The sequence below is a fragment of the Dendropsophus ebraccatus genome, chromosome 2 (assembly GCF_027789765.1).
Source record: "Dendropsophus ebraccatus isolate aDenEbr1 chromosome 2, aDenEbr1.pat, whole genome shotgun sequence".
NCBI classification, from domain to species: domain Eukaryota; kingdom Metazoa; phylum Chordata; class Amphibia; order Anura; family Hylidae; genus Dendropsophus; species Dendropsophus ebraccatus.
The window spans coordinates 66,311,550-66,329,211 of NC_091455.1; the positions used below are offsets into that span (position 1 = coordinate 66,311,550).

Genomic DNA, 17,662 nt, shown 5'->3' on the forward strand with positions numbered 1-17,662 from the left:
TGACTAGTCAGTGACCAGCCTATTCCATTGTATTGGACTTCAAAATAACTACAGTACCAGCAATTGATTGAGAACAAAAGAAGACAGAAAATAAGTGGGTTTTTTTCTTTAGCTTTCTATGTAGCAGAATATTTCTTTTGCTGGGTTCAGACCCCAGTTTTTGTTGTTTTTTTTACTGTTTTTTTCTACTCTGTCATAGAAGCTGAATAATCAATGAAGTGCAGTGCTGGATCCCCGCATGACAGTCATCCACTGCACTTTAATGGGGACTGTCAGATTTACATCCAGGTGTTTAGTATTTTACCAGGATAAAATAGGGCACAATGCTATTTTTTTGTAGGTTTTTTTGATGGCATCAGCAACAGAAGTGGCTCCAAACAAAGCCCTAAATGCAGATGTGAACAGATGTTGGCAGAATGTCTTTGTATGTTGCCTCTTACCATTATTAAAGGGATCTCAAAACATTGTAAGAATTGTCCTAAACCTCTATCGCTCCTGACCTGACACATACCTCCGCTACTTCCTAGGGCCTTTACAGGACAATGCACAGTGTTGTGCCCATATGTTGTCCTTGGAAAGCCTAGCATGCCATGTACTAAACAATTTTAGTAAATCTGCGCCCATAGGCTTTTGACATAGTACAAATGATACGCTTTCAAAAAGAGATTCTGTCCGTTATCTGATGTCCACAGAGTCGTAGGGTTGCACAATGCACTTTATATACTAGCAGAACTAATGGGGGGGTTAGGGCTCCCTAATTTGACAAAGTATCATTATGCTGCCCACCTTGCACCAATTATTGTATTACATAGGAAGGTGGCCCGTCCTTTGTGGCTTGCCATTGGACAACATGCTTGCCTGAAGGTACTGCTGCATCTGATACCCTGGATGCCTATGCATAAGCGCTCTCCTATTCTGTGCCCACTCCTCTCTTTGACTTTAGCTCTATGGGATCATCTGTGGAAGCCTTTTGGCATCATGTCTGATCATACGCCAGCTGCCCCTCTTTTTGCCACCCCAGAATTCTCACTAGGCATTCAACCCGGTCGGTTCAAATGATGGACGGACAAAGGCGGATAAGGCACTTTTTTTATACTGTAGGCATGGGATTTGTCTGAAAGATTATTTCCAGTCCATGCATAATTTACCAGATGCTGAAATTTAAAATCAAATTTTACATTATCTAACTGCATCGAAGGCAAGGGCTACGGACGTCGCATTACCACTGTTTTTGAACGTCCTTGCGTTGAATCATCTATGGGATCTCGTGTTCTATCTATCTTTTATTCACAATTGACTGCTCTGCCTGGTAAATTGAGCTCTACAGCAAAATATATGCATTACTGAATGTTAAGATTCCACAGATGCCTAAAGCCACTAAACAATTTGTGGCCTTTTTGTTGATAGCAGCTAATATTGCTGCTGCCACCTCATGGAAGAAAGCAAATTAGTTAAATTTAGGTCAAACTGGATCATGATCAACGATCGTCTTCATTTCACTCTACTTGACTGTTAAGAATGGTTTCATAAGATGTGGCATCCCTTCTTATGTGCAAGACAGGAGGGAGGTGCAAGGGATGTTGCATACTTTGTACTTATCTAGTCCTCCTCCATTTTTTTTTTTTTGTCTGCCTTTCTTTATTGTCGGTTGTAATCTGTATAGCCTGGAGGAAAGAAGGGAAAGGGGGGACATGATTGAAACCTTTAAGTATGTTAAAGGACTAAATAAGGTTCAGGAGGGAAGTGTTTTTAGTACAAAAAACTAAGCTCAAGAACAAGAGGACACAGTGAGAGGTTATCTGGGGGAAAGATCAGAAGCAACGTGAGAAAATATTACTTTACTGAAAGAGTAGTAGATACTTGGAACAAACTTCCAACAGATGTGGTTGGTAAATCTCCAATAACAGAATATAAACCTGCCTGGGATAAACCATATATCTATCCTAAGATAATAAGAAAGTAAATACTAAAAGGGCAGACTAGATAAACCCAGTGGTCTTTTTCTGCCGACAATATGGTTCTATGTTCTATTCTATAGTTCCTGGAGTAGTTGGAAGAAGTGAATATTCCTGATAGGGCTCAGAGTTTCGTATTTCATTTGCATTCCTTTATTTTATTAGATAAGGCTGTCTACTCACACAATGTGGTTATTTCCATATTTAATAGTATTGTCATGTCGGCCATACTGTTTGACCCCGTTATATTTGGCCTATGTTGGCCTATTATTTGTATACTGTTTAAGATTGAAAATCAATAAAAACTTTTTGTAAACCAAATGATACAACACAAGAGGTAGACGAGGGCGAGTCCATGTTGTACCATGTCAGTGGTTATGTAATTGCACAAAACGGGCGGTCACTTTACAAATTGCAGGAAAAGGCCGAGACCTGTTAGGGACCAATTGGGGACCCAGCTGTTCCCCTTTAGGCCAGTGGGAGCCTGTAGAAGGATGATAAGTGACATCTTTATGGCCTCTCTGTGAGCTCCTTCCTGCGGACACGCTCTCAGTACATATTGCAGTGCTTGCTGTCTCGGTGCTTACAAGAGCAGGTGCAGTAGTTGTAGCTTTTAGGGGAATAGACGTTTAGCTCCTTTATTGATTCCTGTAACGTTTGTCCTGTAAATAATTTACAAGTTTCTCTGTATGAACTTGTCAGCGTCTTTGTAACCAAATAAAGTCTCAGGATTGATGATGGTAAATAATATGGAGGACGCCATAAGGTGGGCTTCACCTGCATAGGGTGAATGGTCCTCCATAGTGAGAACTACTTCTTCCACCTGTAGTGGGTTTTTCCATCCATTACTACCCAGACTAGAGGATTGTGTTGATGTTAACATGGCATAGCCAGTGCCGCTGTAATGTACACTACCCGTCTAAAGGAGAAGTCGCAAGAAATTAAAAAAAAAAAAAAGCACAATGGAAGTGGCTGAGGGAAGATTAAAGACATGGTATACTTACCATGCATACTATACTTACCAGCTCTTCCAGTTGCAACATCACGGCCTGGTGGAACAATTGCCTGCTCAGACATTCAGTGACAGGGCGATGCCAACTTAATGCCCATATTGGAGAGAAAACCCACATATACATTGGAGAACCTGCAAACTTAATGCCCATATTGGAGAGAAAACCCACATATACATTGGAGAACCTGCAAACTCAATGCACATATTGGAGAGTTTATCGCACATAGTCACACATAACCTCACATAACAACCATATTCCCGCATTCATTCTTAGAGGCCCTTGTTGTTACCGTTCCCTTCTATCATACTATGAACGGCACCCCCTCCTCTCTATGCATTGTTTGTATAGGTAGCCCCTCGCTATCACCTCTAGCACTATCTACATGAAGCATCTACTTATGACATGAAGCTCTAGTGTGGTCACCGCCAGTGTTAGCATAAGGTCAGATAGTATTTTCAGATGGAAGAAGCTCATATTGTAAGCTCATTACAGGTAATTACCTATGTTCTGGCCTGGTATAAGTAATAAGAAGTGCTGAGCTCAGTACAGTACCATATTTGCTGCATTACATATCTGCCTCTCTCTTCATACTGTCCTATCGTGATGTGCGGACTTGCTCTAGGCATGGCATATGCTGTTGCTAAAGTTCAGTGGCTGAGGTTGGGGATGTGGTTGTGCACTTCTTGTAGTTTGGTACAAGGATAAGCTTACAGGTTTACAGCTAAACACACATAAGAGTTACATGGGACTATCAGTTTTGTTGTTTTAGAGCAGGAAAAGCTAAGCAGAATCATGATATATATTTTTGTGGGAAAAGTTCAGTATAACCTGTTATTTAGGCCTCATGCAGAATCTGTGTCTGTGTCAGGAAATACTGATCAGGAAATGCTCCAGGAAACATTCAGTATTTCCTGACCGTAAAACTGTAAATAATTAAAAATAAATAAAAAGCCATACTCACCTCACCTGTACGACTGCAGCACTGCAATCTTCCAGCTTCTCCTTACCCCTCCTGCTTGGTAGTGACGTCACTCGTGCGCAGAGGCCAGAGACATTATGCTTCCTTTGGCCACAAGATTGATTAACAGGACAATGATCCAATAGCTCCTCGCCCTGTCATTTACAGTCACCCCATTTAACTGTATGCACTTCTGTGTACAGTTAAAGGGCCAGACACAACACCCAATGGTACTTGCCTGAGTACTGATGGTGGCCCAGGGGGCCTAGCAACACATCTGAAATTCCAACCAGTTTCTGGATGCACATTTGGGTTTATCCGGAATTCAAAATGCTCCCGTAGGCTTCTATGGGGTCATCCAAGCCAAGATTGCAGACAAATAGAGGACATTTTCCGGAAAGGACATCTTTCAAGAAAAAAAAAATGGAGGGTGTCGGTGCCTAATAGAAGCCTATGGGTCTGGAAATTTAACAGATGCAGCCTTATGCTGCGTTTACACGGAGCGATAAATCGCCTGATCGTACGATTAACGATTTAGAAGTAACAATTTTTTTATAACGGTCAGCGTTCAGACGGTACGATATATCGTACGGAAAAATCGTTTTGCAATCGTTTTGCGATTTCTTAAGCCTATCTCGCACATAGGTTAAATCGGTGAACGACTGTTTACATGGAACGATCTGCGAATTTTTTGCGAACGACCAACGACTATTTGAGAACATGTTTAAAGATCAAAATGAACGATTTCTCGCTCGTCGCTTGATCGTTCGCTGCGTTTACACGTACGATTAACGTTCGAATTCGATAGTTATCGTGCAAATCCGCAAGATAATCGTTCCGTGTAAACGCAGCGTTACTGATTTGAAATGTCAGATTTTTCCATGCTTTCAATGGACTCCTGAAAATAGTAAAAGCAGAGGTTTCCACCAATAAATTCAGTTATGCTGAATATTTTCCTACATAGATATATATCGATCTGCTCAGTTTTCCTGCTGTATGACATGGTGCTTATAGATTAGATAGCATTTTAATGGTGACAAGTTCCCTGTAAGTGTGATGTGGATTATCTGCACATTCAATATACCTATATACCTATTGTGTTTGCCTTTTTTCTGCTCTAAAATCGCTTCATTTCATCAGTGGACAGTGTCACCTAGAAGGGGCTCCCAAACAAGAGATGGTCCATCTGCTGTGACACCCCGTCTTGGTGACACTGTTCACAGATGAAATTACACTGTCCAATAAAAATAAGATTTTAGAGCCGGAAGAATACACAGACAAGTTTTACACAGGTATATATAATATGTGCAGCATCCAAGGTTGTGGATGGTGCCGATAACTGTACAAAGTAAGGGCCAGTTCACACGGAGTAAAACTGGCGCGTGCCTCCTCTTGGAAGAATTGAAAAGTCAATTCTTCCGCCCGGAGAGGAGGCGTGCAAGCCTTCCATAGACTGCTAGTATGACACGGAGGCTGGCAGGATTCCGCGGCGGAGAATTCCGCCAGTTTTACTCTGCCGCGGAATCCCACCAGCCTCCGTGTCATACTGGCAGTCTATGGGAGGCTCGCGCACCTCCTCTCCGCACGAAAGAATGGACTTGTCAATTCTGGCGGAATTCTACGCTGCGGAATCCACCAGCCTCAGAGTCATACTGGCAGTCTCTGGGAGGCTCGCGCACCTCCTCTCCGCGTGGAAAAAGAGGAGGCACGTGCCAGTTTTACTCCGTGTGAACTGGCCCTTACTCTGACACTGAGGCTGGCGGAATTTTCCGCCAGTTTTACTCCATGTAAACACAGCCTAAGGAGATGACTTTTAAAAAAACTGCAGCAGAGTTTCCACCGGGTACACAAAAATGCAGTCAGTCTAATTATTTTTTGCATGCAACTAAAAACTTGTATGTTGCAATGCGGGTTTTTTTGTCAATGGGAAATGAATCCTGCTGTGTGGAATTTATACTTTTTTATTCCTTTTAACAGTATAAAAGGTATACATTAAATGTACACAGAAATGCCGTGTGAAGCTAGCCTTATCTACTGACTGAATAGTTTCAAATTGTAAAATCTCACCAGTGTCATATATATCATATGTCCTGGCAGATCTGTTTAAAGAATTACGTTGGCAACGCTGTTGACTTCAGAATTTGGCAGTGAAGAGACTCCTAATGCTTTAGTGTCTCCTTGATGACATCACTTTACCAAGGTCGTACAGCATGGAGATGTGCAGTAAGGTTACTGAAGACGTGGTAGCTCCACTAATGATGAACTGCATATTCCATAAGATGTTGTAGGAATCTGGTGACAGTTAATTGGAGTTCTCTGGTGATGACATAGCTCTTGACTTTACCACATTACCATGTATGTTCTGTTTATATTGAACCTCTCTGGTTGGTTTTGATCAATAGCCATTATTCCCTCTTCCGTGAGTCATTGACTAGAATAGCAGACAGGCTCATTGAACAGATAAAAAGTTATTAATGCATCTAAAAATGTAATGGAGGAACAAAATCATTATAACTAAAAACTAGAAATGAGCAAATTTACAGAACAAATGAAGTGAATTGCTTTGTTTGCTCAGCAATCTGCTTATCAGCCTTCTGCCTTTGAAGTCTGTGCCGCTCTGTCCCTGGTGGCTGGAAAAGCTGGATCCAGTCCTGGAAGAAGTTTCCCAGGACTGGATCCAGCTTTTCCACACATCCGGGGTGGAGTGGCACGGAGGAGCACGGACTTCAAAAGCAGCAGGCTGATAAGCAGATTGCTGAGCAAACAAAGCAATTTGCTTTATTTGTTCTGTAAATTCGCTCATCTCTAGAAATGAGTGAGGAAAGTTTGGGTTCACACGAAGCCTATAGCTGTATCCATGTTTTCCAGGCAGTCCTCCGGCTGTATCCATCTTCTCTCGGCAGCGGGATTCAAATGCTGATCGTTCTGGTTTTTGCAAACTCGAACTTTCAGCAGGTTCGCTCATCTCTACTTATTCATTTCATAGGCTAAGGACTATAGCTCTGTGCAATCTACTCCACTATATCATTTTTTTTTTATTATAATTTTTGTTATTAAATAGATCTTGCTTTGGCCAGGGGGACATTATCTTTCTGATGCCTGAAATGTCCTCCCTTATGCCATTGTGCCATACGGCTCTTTGATCTATGCTTCTTTCTCCAGCTCCTGCAGTTGGGCCCTGCACTTGTTCAGGTAGAGATTATGGCATCCAGATTAATTCACATTCACCCCTCAGACTTCCAAATAATAATGCAGAATTGTTTTCCATTGCTTCAGCCAATATTTGGTATTCCTTCTGCTAACCTGTGGCCTCTGTGTGGCTATTTTCTAGTGGATAGCTAATACTCATATCATTGTGATGAAATCCAGCACCCAGCCATATAGACTGCGCTGTAGGACACTGCACGGTATTTACCATGGGCGATGCTTGCCCAGTTTGTAGAATATTTACACAGTGTATAAAGCACATGTCATCCCAATACTGAATTCCCATGGCATAGTAGCCTCAAATTGTCATTTTAATGTATTTTAACATAAATAATTTATGCTTAACGTATGTAAAGAACAGTGGGATGCCAACAGAGGCTAGCCAAAGTGTGATGCAGAATTTTTATAAGTTGTAGCCTAGTTTAAAGAGATGGGTTTTCAGGTTACTTTTGCAGGTCTTGATGGTGGATTAGAGTAGACATGTCAGAGTAGAGAGCCCTAGAATATGGGGGAGGCTCAGGAAAAACCTTGGTTGTGTGAGGTACGAACAAGGGGGGAGTACAGAAGGAGGTTGTCGGAGGATCAGAGGTTGTGTGAGAGCGGGATATCAGGTCAGAGATATATGGAGGGGACAGGTTATGGATGGCCTTGTATGTCATGGTCAACAATATAAAATGAATTTGCTGGGCAATGGGAGCCAGTAAAGGAACTGGCAAAGGGGAGAGACAGAGGTGAAGTAAGGGGAAAGGTGGATTAGTTGGGCAGCAGACTGGAGGGGAACAAGGGTGTTAGATGGAAGACCAGAGAGGAGGATGTTAGTAGTTAGTATTCCAAGCGAGAGATAAGGAGAGCATGTACCAGCAGTTTAGCAGTCAGGGGTGAGAAAAGATTGGATTCAGGGAATGGTTTTGAGGCGAAGGTGGCAATGCATCTTATTTAGAGATGAGCGAACCGGGTTAGAGTTCAAGTCGATCCGAACCCGAACGTTCGGCATTTGATTAGCTGGGGCTGCTGAACTTGGATAAAGCTCTAAGGTTGTCTGGAAAACACGGATACAGCCAATGATTATATCCATGTTTTCTACATAGCCTTAGGGCTTTATCCAACTTTAGCAGCCACCGCTAATCAAATGCCAAACGTTCGGGTTCGGATCGACTCGAGCATGCTCAAGGTTCGCTCATCTCTAATCTTATTGTTTGCACTGGGGAAAAAAATAAAATAAATTTATATATTAGGTGGGCACAGCTGGAATTCCATGAAGTGAAACTTTAGCCAATAGCTGTCAAGCAAAATGTAATATCAGAGAAGGTGGGCATAAAGCTAGCAGCAGACAGGTAGCAGACCCCCAGTGTACCCAGTTTTTGCCAACTCTTATTTAAAGGGAAGGGCAGCCCCACTTTACTAAGTAGGGAAACTTGCCTGGAGTCTGACTTAAAGGTGTTTTCTAGGACTTTAATATTACTCAAATAGAAAACTGGTCATACGCCTGTGCTGTGGGATCCTGGTGAAGAGCAAAGGATTGAGCATCAGGCTTTGAATTTGACAAGAAATTACATTTTTTATGGGGAAAATGTCTATGTTTCTATTTCTTTGTGTCTGACCAATGTGGGATCACATGTAATGTGTTATGTGCGGGGTACAGGACTTACAGACAGAATACAAAATCCCATTTATGAATGTTTAATTTGTGTCTGATGGACCAAAATTAGATTACCTCTTCTGCCAGCCATTATGTAAGCTTATCCTGTGATGGGGTTTATGGGCTTTCGTAGTCCTTGTTTCTTAGTTTAGTACTTTTAGCAGCATCCTTATACCATAAGCAGTATAATAATAAAGCAGCCATAAATGCTTTGCTACAGAATACTCACCTGTAACATATAGCATGGGGCTATATCACCTGTGCTGGTAACACAGGGGTAGTGTCACATACACATAGGTCTTTTTCCCCTTTTTGCTGTCATAGGACTTACTAGACTTACTGTACTATACTTAGTTGCCTTATAGCCCAGCAAATTGAATGGCAACCCATTGTGAAATACTGATGGGCTGCTGATTGTTAACTACCGTCACTTTTTTCATTGGTGCCTGACCCTGCTTTGTCTCTGTAGGAATCAAGGCTTGTCAGACACCATTACCCTTCTAATAGATATGTTGTATATGCATGTCACCTGCAGGGTGCACTTTCCTCAGATTGCTGTACATGTATGACATTGTGAGTGCGGGCCATGTAACCACCGCAGAAGCCGAAATTATAACAACTTGTATCATATGTTCACACCTATCCCATGTGAAATGTACGCAGAATAATTAAAGACATCCATGTGAATGGGGCCTGCTGCCGAAATTGTGCTCTTCTGCAGGTACAGTCTCATTGAGATGTATGGAACAGTTACAGAAATGTCTGCAACAAATTGGGTGTTCTGCAGGTTGTGCCAGTGTTATCTGGTCTAGTCTTCTGTTTGCCTGCAGGGCTCTCCATATAGGTCAGATATGTGATCTACCATGTGATGAACAAGCATCTGCCTTCTCGGACTGATCTGATATAGCGAATGGCTTGTAACTTTATTAACATCCAGTAGTTATTTATATTGGTCAGCATTTTTGGCGTTTGGCACAAGGTTACGATGTGACTGCTCCGGCTGGGTAAAGTACAGCTGTAATGGAAGCTTTAATGTGCAAGGAAGTGATTAAAGGACATAATAGATTTTTCTGAATGTGCATAAAATACATTTTCCCTGTTATTTCAAGAAATCGGCGGAGGATTTGTAAATATAGATCATTTGGAGTAATTTGTGGGTTGCTGGCGCTGAGCTATGCAGTGACTCATCCATTATTTCATCGCTCCCACAGCCGGGCTCTCATAATGGCTTCGCTAGGTAAATCAATGGACTGGAGATTTCTAAAGCATCTTACAAAATGTACAAGCGTTTCATGTGACGACAGCGAGTGAAACACTCATGGCCTTCAGCATCTGTCTTTACAGAAAGCTCCACAGCTATGAAAGGCAATTTGCGGAGTAATACAATGAAATTTAGGAGCACACAAGGGATTATGGGAAAGCGTAGGATCAAAAATTGTTTGATTTTTTTTTTTTTAAGTCTACAGCTTTCCACTTTGCTTTATTCCAAAAATAGCCGTTGAATAGTTCTATCTATACGGGGGCAAATGCAGGGTTTTTAAAGATTGCTTACAAATGCAAAATTTATGATCCAGGTTAAAGGGGTTATCCATGCTTTTAAAAACATGTCCGTTTTCTTCCAGAAACAGCACCTCTTTTGTCTTCAGCTTGGGTGTGGTTTACTCATCTATACACAAGTATTTATGCTGGAGATAGAATGATGAGTATCCAGCGTCATCAAATAAAGTGGGAACTAGCAGTGCCCCCCTGGTAATACACAAGCTGTAAATGAGGAGGTAGTCTGTGCATGTGAGAGAGGTTTTTGTGAATCCTATAGAGCAATCTCTGAGATTAATGGGGTTATCCTAAGATTCAAACATGACCTATCCACAGGACTGATGAGCATCCTTGCTCCCCCCGTTTACATGCTAAGCCCGCCTTACCATTTACATGCTGGGCCCGCCACACCGTTTACATGCTGGAGCCCCTGTTCTCTTTAGTATAAGAAAAACTAGGTGACAGTCATTGCTATTCCAGTTGGACAATGCTATCTCGGGCAAGAGGACAGCGACATTAACTAAAGGAGAAAAACGTAAAGTAATTTTCTGATCTACCTTTTCAGCACCTTCGTCATTAAATCCCCTGTTATAGTAATATGTAATGAAATGTCTTTTCTTCACAATTGCCTGCAGTTCTTCCCCTGTGTAACCGTGCAACCACTTTTTTGTTTTGTAGGAATCACAGCCCATTGATGAGCTTTGGAGCTAGTTTTGTCAGCTTTCTGGTAAGTGTTTCGGTACTTTCAGATTATCTATCTTTTACAGTGTTAGCAGTAGTTCCGCTCTTGTTTGTTGACCTTCCTTATAAATCCCATTTGTTGACATATATCTTAGTGTATGTCGGAACAAGATTGTACTTTATTTGCTGCCATTTTCCTATTTAGGGTAAGGGCTCTATTAGGGCTGGGCGGTATACCGTGAAAATACCGATACCGTCTCTGGCGTCGGTTAACCGACCTCAACTTTGCCAGGACGGTATCTGCGGTATTTCACAGTTTTGGGTGCTTTATGTGCAGAGACGCAGGGATGCCAGAGCCAGGCAGGACGTGGCTGCAGCGGAAGAGAGGAGTCTTATCCCAGGCCCCAGACAGGAGGGGGATCACTGAGCTCCGACACTACAGTCCAGGGATCTGGCTGATCTCTCTCAGGACCCCCCAAGAGGCAGACACTGAGCCCCGCAGCCTCGGGGTGTCCTGCTCTCCCCTACCCGGGCAGCGCGCGCAGCACAGACCGGACAGCTTCTGCTGGGGTGACCGCTCTGCCCCTCCCCCTCCAGTCACTGCCGTCCATTCAAACAGGGCGCGCAGAGCAGTGACCTGGAGCCAGAGCGGTTCCCAGGCCCCAGTCACTGTCACGCTGCCACAGATATCCCCCTCCGTGTAACAGCAGCAGCGTTCAGGAGGTAAGCTACTACTGTGTGCTTCTGCCTCACACAGCCCTCCCCCGTAACTAGCCGGCACCGCTCTCCAGGAGATAACACACTGCAGCCGCAGCATTGTAGCCAGAGAAAGAGACAGTGTCTGACTAGCGGCAGCTACTGCACGGAGGAGCCGCTTACTCGTCTCTGCTGCTCCAGATCTTATCACTGACAGGCAGAGGCTAAAGGAGAAAGTGGTTTCCCCATGTGCACACAGGCTGTCTGTACCTGGAATAGCAGAGCTGTCACACAGGAGGAAGGGGACAGGTCCCTATATATACACAGGGGGAAGGGGGACAGGTCCCTATACACACAGGAGGAAGGGGGACAGGTCCCTATACACACAGGAGGAAGGGGGACAGGTCCCTATACACACAGGGGGAAGGGGGACAGGTCCCTATACACACAGGAGGAAGGGGGACAGGTCCCTATACACACAGGAGGAAGGGGGACAGGTCCCTATACACACAGGAGGAAGGGGGACAGGTCCCTATACACACAGGGGGAAGGGGGACAGGTCGCTCTATATACACAGGAGGAAGGGGGACAGGTCACTCTATATACACAGGAGGAAGGGGGACAGGTCCCTATACACACAGGGGGAAGGGGGACAGGTCGCTCTATATACACAGGAGGAAGGGGGACAGGTCACTCTATATACACAGGAGGAAGGGGGACAGGTCCCTATACACACAGGGGGAAGGGGGACAGGTCCCTATACACACAGGAGGAAGGGGGACAGGTCCCTATACACACAGGGGGAAGGGGGACAGGTCCCTATACACACAGGGGGAAGGGGGACAGGTCCCTATACACACAGGAGGAAGGGGGACAGGTCGCTCTATATACACAGGAGGAAGGGGGACAGGTCACTCTATATACACAGGAGGAAGGGGGACAGGTCACTCTATATACACAGGAGGAAGGGGGACAGGTCACTCTATATACACAGGAGGAAGGGGGACAGGTCACTCTATATACACAGGAGGAAGGGGGACAGGTCACTCTATATACACAGGAGGAAGGGGGACAGGTCACTCTATATACACAGGAGGAAGGGGGACAGGTCACTCTATATACACAGGAGGAAGGGGGACAGGTCGCTATACACACAGGAGGAAGGGGGACAGGTCCCTATACACACACGAGGAAGAAGGACAGGCCCATATATATATATTATGTACACACAGGAGGAAGGGGGACCTGTCCCATCCTGTGTGTACATAGTGTATATATAGCAACCTGTCCCCCTTTCTCCTGTGTGTATATATAGCGACCTGTCCCCCTCTGTGTGTGTATATATAGCAGCCTGTCCCTCTTCCTCGTGTGTGTGTGTGTGTGTGTGTGTGTATATATATATATATACCTGTCCCCTCCTGTGTGTATATATACAGAGACCTGCCCCCCTCCTGTGTGTGTGTATATATAGAGATCTGTCCCCCTCCTGTGTGTATGTAGCTGTATAACTCTGCTGAGACCCCCTAATAAGGACAAATAATAATAATAATGATAATAGACTAAATTCACTGCCTTGAGTTGCTGCTCAGTGAGTTCCATTTTTTTTTTAACCTTAAGTGGGTGTGGCTTGCAAAGGGGCGTGTCATATTTATCGTCCAATTATCGTTACCGCAACTACATGTGCGATAAACCGCGATATTGATTTAGGCCAATATCGCCCAGCCCTAGGCTCTATTACACCAACAGATTATCTGACAGATTTCTTTTAAGCCAAAGCCAGGAATGGATTTGAAAAGAGGAGAAATCTCAGTCTTTTCTTTGTTACCTCTTCTCTGTGTACAGTCCATTCCTGGCTTTGGCTCAAAAAAATCTGTCAGATAATCTATTGGTGACTGAGCACGGAGGATTTCTGCAAAGCACAACACCCTGCAATCTTCTCTCAGTAAGATCATAGATAAGCACTGACCTTTCTGACCCCAGAATCCTGCGGTTTAGGTGCCCAGAGAGTCTACAAACAGCTGACCTTCATGTCACCTCTTCCTGCTCCCTCATCTCCCTCAGCCCCTCCCCCCTTCATAGGCTTACAATGGAGAGAGCAGAGTCCGTCTTCACTGGCTTCTCTGTAATGAAGACGTGTTTGCCTGATAATGCACAGATAAGAAGTCAGGAGGGGAGGCTGGGAGATTGCTTCTTGAGTACAGAAGGAGGTTTTTTTGGCTGATAAAACCTATTACAGAGTTTATTAAAAATTGCTTATACTACTGATTTCTGCAATAAAAAAAAATATGACAGTTACGCTTTAAGCACGAATAGTTGTCTATGTTGCGCTTTAAGATGATGGTAACCTTCTGACTGTTTTGCCAGTTTGGACATGTTGTAACTACTGTATATGTCCTATATCTTTCTTTTTTTTTTAAATGTTTTTCTTTGGAAAATTGAATAAAAAGTTTATAAAATGAAAGAATAAAGCTTTGTATTTTGGTATAGAACAGTGGATCTCTCAGACTGAGGAGACCCTCTGTTAACATTCCCACATGGCTTCCAATTGAGAATTTGGCACGATTCCATTAATCCCCTGTCTATACTGAAACACAGAAGGCTGACGCTTCGTGTTTTGTACATCTCACTTTTCAGCTGTGCTGTGCAGAATGGTAAAAGAAAGAAAAAGAAGTGTCAGATCTGTTCTTCTGCAGGAGACTAGATAGACAGATCTGTTCTACTCTAGGCGACTGGATGGCAGGATGACATCACACCAACAGTAGCGAAAGGAGAGTGTTTACAGTCACAGTTCACATAAAGTTATGTCTTAGTGTGCAGCAGAAAGAGACTGTTTGTACAGCTCCCCCACAACTTCTTGGTTCCTGGAATCTTTTTTTATTCCGAATAGTTTAATTTGCTCCAGTAGCCATAAGGCAGATACATCATGTACGTGTTGCCCTGCCAGACCACTTAGATTAACGGAAATCTGTCACTAGGTGGTTTATGTTGCCTTAAGTGAGGGCAGCATAAACTACTGACAGTAATGCTAAACAGATCAGTGTATCACTTACATCATTCTGTTCAGCCGTTCTCCTAATATGCAGGAGAATAGGATTCTTACCACACCCCTCCCCCACCCTCAAGCTGCTGATTGACAGTCGACTGCCTGTACACAGCATGGATAGATAACTGCCAATCAGCAGTTGGTGGGCGGAGTTTCCTGCTTCTCGTGAAAAATGATGACTACTCATGCACATAATGGACAGGACTACTTATTGTGCATGTTACTCTGGAGGATATCTCTGGATCAGCTGCACAGAACAATGTAAATGATACATCCATCTGTTTAGTTTCTCTGTCACTAGTTTATGCTACCCTGAGATAGGACAGCAGAAATCTACTGACACCTAGTCTCTTTAAATGGAAATTATCAGCAGGTTAGACAAATTTGATGATATTTCCCTTTTGTGCACTGGACACTGAGGATGAAAGTAAGTCTCTTACCTTCATCCTCATTGCCACAGGTTAAATCCACAGGGTAACTAGGCGCAAGACTACCCCTCCAAGAGCATCGATCCACCCGCGGACAGCCCGCCCCTTCTAATAAATATCAATGTAGCAGTAGTCCCACCTCCAGTGCTCTAAAGTAATCAATTAGCCTGTGGATATAATTACATGGAAAAGGCGATGAGGATGAAGGTAATAGACATACCTTTATCCTCAGTGCCCCGTGCTCAAAAGGGAGATATCAGAAGGTTAGATTCGGCTAACCTGCTGATAGTTTCCCTTTTAAAGTTGATAAAGCTAAATAAAACCAAAATGATTGCTCGTTGTTGAAATTCAACTTCTCAACATTATTTAGGTCGACCAATGGCTGCCTTTCATTGTGTAGAAAGATGCTGATAGTTTTCAGCCTTTGGCGATTAAAAAAAAGAAATGTGGCCCACAAATGGTCTTTCAGGAAAGAATGTACCCAGAATGATCTCAAAACGATCCTGCATCCTTTGCCTGGGGTCCCTGACAATCTATGCTCACTTTGGTCAACTGTAATGGCCAACATGGACTCAAATTCGGAAAATAATTGAGATTTCAGGCTGTTACAGTAAGGGTCCTATTAGGGTCCTTTTACACAGATTATCTGCCAAAGATTTGAAGCCAAAGCCAGAAACAGAGATCAGGTCATAAAGAAAAGCCTGAGATTTCTCCTCTTTTTAAATCCATTACTGGCTTTGGCTTCAAATCTTTGGCAGATAGTCTTTCCGTGTAAATGGACCCTAAGACGGCCCAATTGTAGACTGTAAACGGGCACTGATCTGCTAAATTGGCACTCGCTTACTGAGCAATTACAGGGGCTGACTATAGGACAGCAAGAGCTGCACGGACCTAAATGATTTTAGGTCTGGACCTAAAGAAACGATCAGCCGTTGATCGTTTCGTCGACTAATCATTCTCTCTATTACACGGAGAGATAATCGTCCGATTCGGCCAGATTCATCGCTCTCTGTAAGAGTGCCCTTAGTCTAGTAAAAAATGAATACACCAACCAATGACCACTCCAGCTGGTCACTGGTCATACGGGGCACATGCTGACATGATCACTGCCACCACTTCAGATAGTAAACAGTCTGGGGGGTAATCCCTGGAACAGTGGGGAATTTAAAAGGCAGCTCTAGACGTTCTTATTTATGGTATCTCATTTGCTGCTGGACCCTTTTAATGTCCGTTTTGCTTTGTATCATGAAAGGATTTATTCTTCTTCTTTATTGTCTATGTAAAGCTGGTAATTGATCATCACTGAAACCCTGAAAAATGCTTTCTCATACCACTGACGGCTGGGCGTCATACATATTCATATCTCGGCATATGAAAATGTGCCTTCACGCTAACTTGGAGGAATTATGCAAAGCAGCAGTTTGTTTAATGCTAAACATTTTGGGATTTACATCAGCCCTGATGGTGTTTGGATTGCTGAGTCTCTGGCTGGCGGTAATATACTAGTAAATGGAACTTGGTGCAGCCGGCATTCTTACTTATAAATCACATCAGATGATGGCTTTATATTTGGTTCATTGATGAACAGTCCAATTTATCCCTGTAGCAGGTTATATGTATTCTACAAGGTTACAGATGTTCCATTGGCAGCCGTTTACGGAGACCCCTGTATTGTCAGTGACAGATGACTGATGCATTGCTACTGTATATTTCCATTCAGTTCCCATGGACACAGCGATGATGAGCGGATAATTCCTCCAGGGAAATAAATCATTTATTGTCTCACATCCTACCAATAAAAGTCTTTAGACCAGATTTCACTCATAGACGATGATGTAAGGCAGTGCTTCTCAACTATAGTCCTTAAATACACCAAAGCGGTCATGATTTCAGGCTATTCCATACAGAGAAGACCTATGGACTTCTGACGCACTGACTATAATTATACCAAAGAAATCCTTAAATCATGACCTGTTGGGGGTACCTTGGAGGAGTTGAGGAACACTGGTGTATAGTGAGATTCTCTGTCTCTGAATCACTTACTGTGACCATAGACACAGTGGTGAATTTATCGGCCCCCTACACCAGTGTGAACGAGTCCCCCATTCTTCCAGAAGTTCCTGGTTTGTGGGAAAACTTGCAACTTTTTGCCCTTTTACACCAGCCGAGCCAGGTTTTAAAAGTGGTTGGGGCAGGTGTTAGTTGAAATTCAGTAGTATAATATAAGTTGCACTGTAAACAATGCTTCAAATGCTTTTTTTTTGTTTTGTTTCTGCCAGATTTTTTTTTTTTTTTTTTTTAATTTGCAGCATGTACTAGGCTCAGTGTTTCTTTTTCTGCCATTTTCCTATATCTTTCTCTAAAGCACAACACTTAAAAATATCACATGTATTAATTAAAAAACACATGCAAATCAAGAAATTGTGGCTGTACAGGAAGCCTTAGAGGATTTTTCCACACATTGATAGCCTATCAGCCTCAGGATAGGCCATTAACATCTGACTGG

At 43.2% G+C, this 17,662-nt stretch overlaps 1 protein-coding gene across 1 annotated transcript in view; it reads left to right on the forward strand.

Moving 5' to 3' along the window:
* TTC39C (tetratricopeptide repeat domain 39C) overlaps positions 1-17,662 on the forward strand; it is a 58,751-nt gene that overhangs the window by 17,044 nt on the left and 24,045 nt on the right. Inside the window, exon 2 of the mRNA XM_069957690.1 lies at positions 10,987-11,035. Coding sequence (XP_069813791.1) covers positions 10,987-11,035 — 49 coding nt within the window. The remainder of the gene's footprint in view (positions 1-10,986; positions 11,036-17,662) is intronic.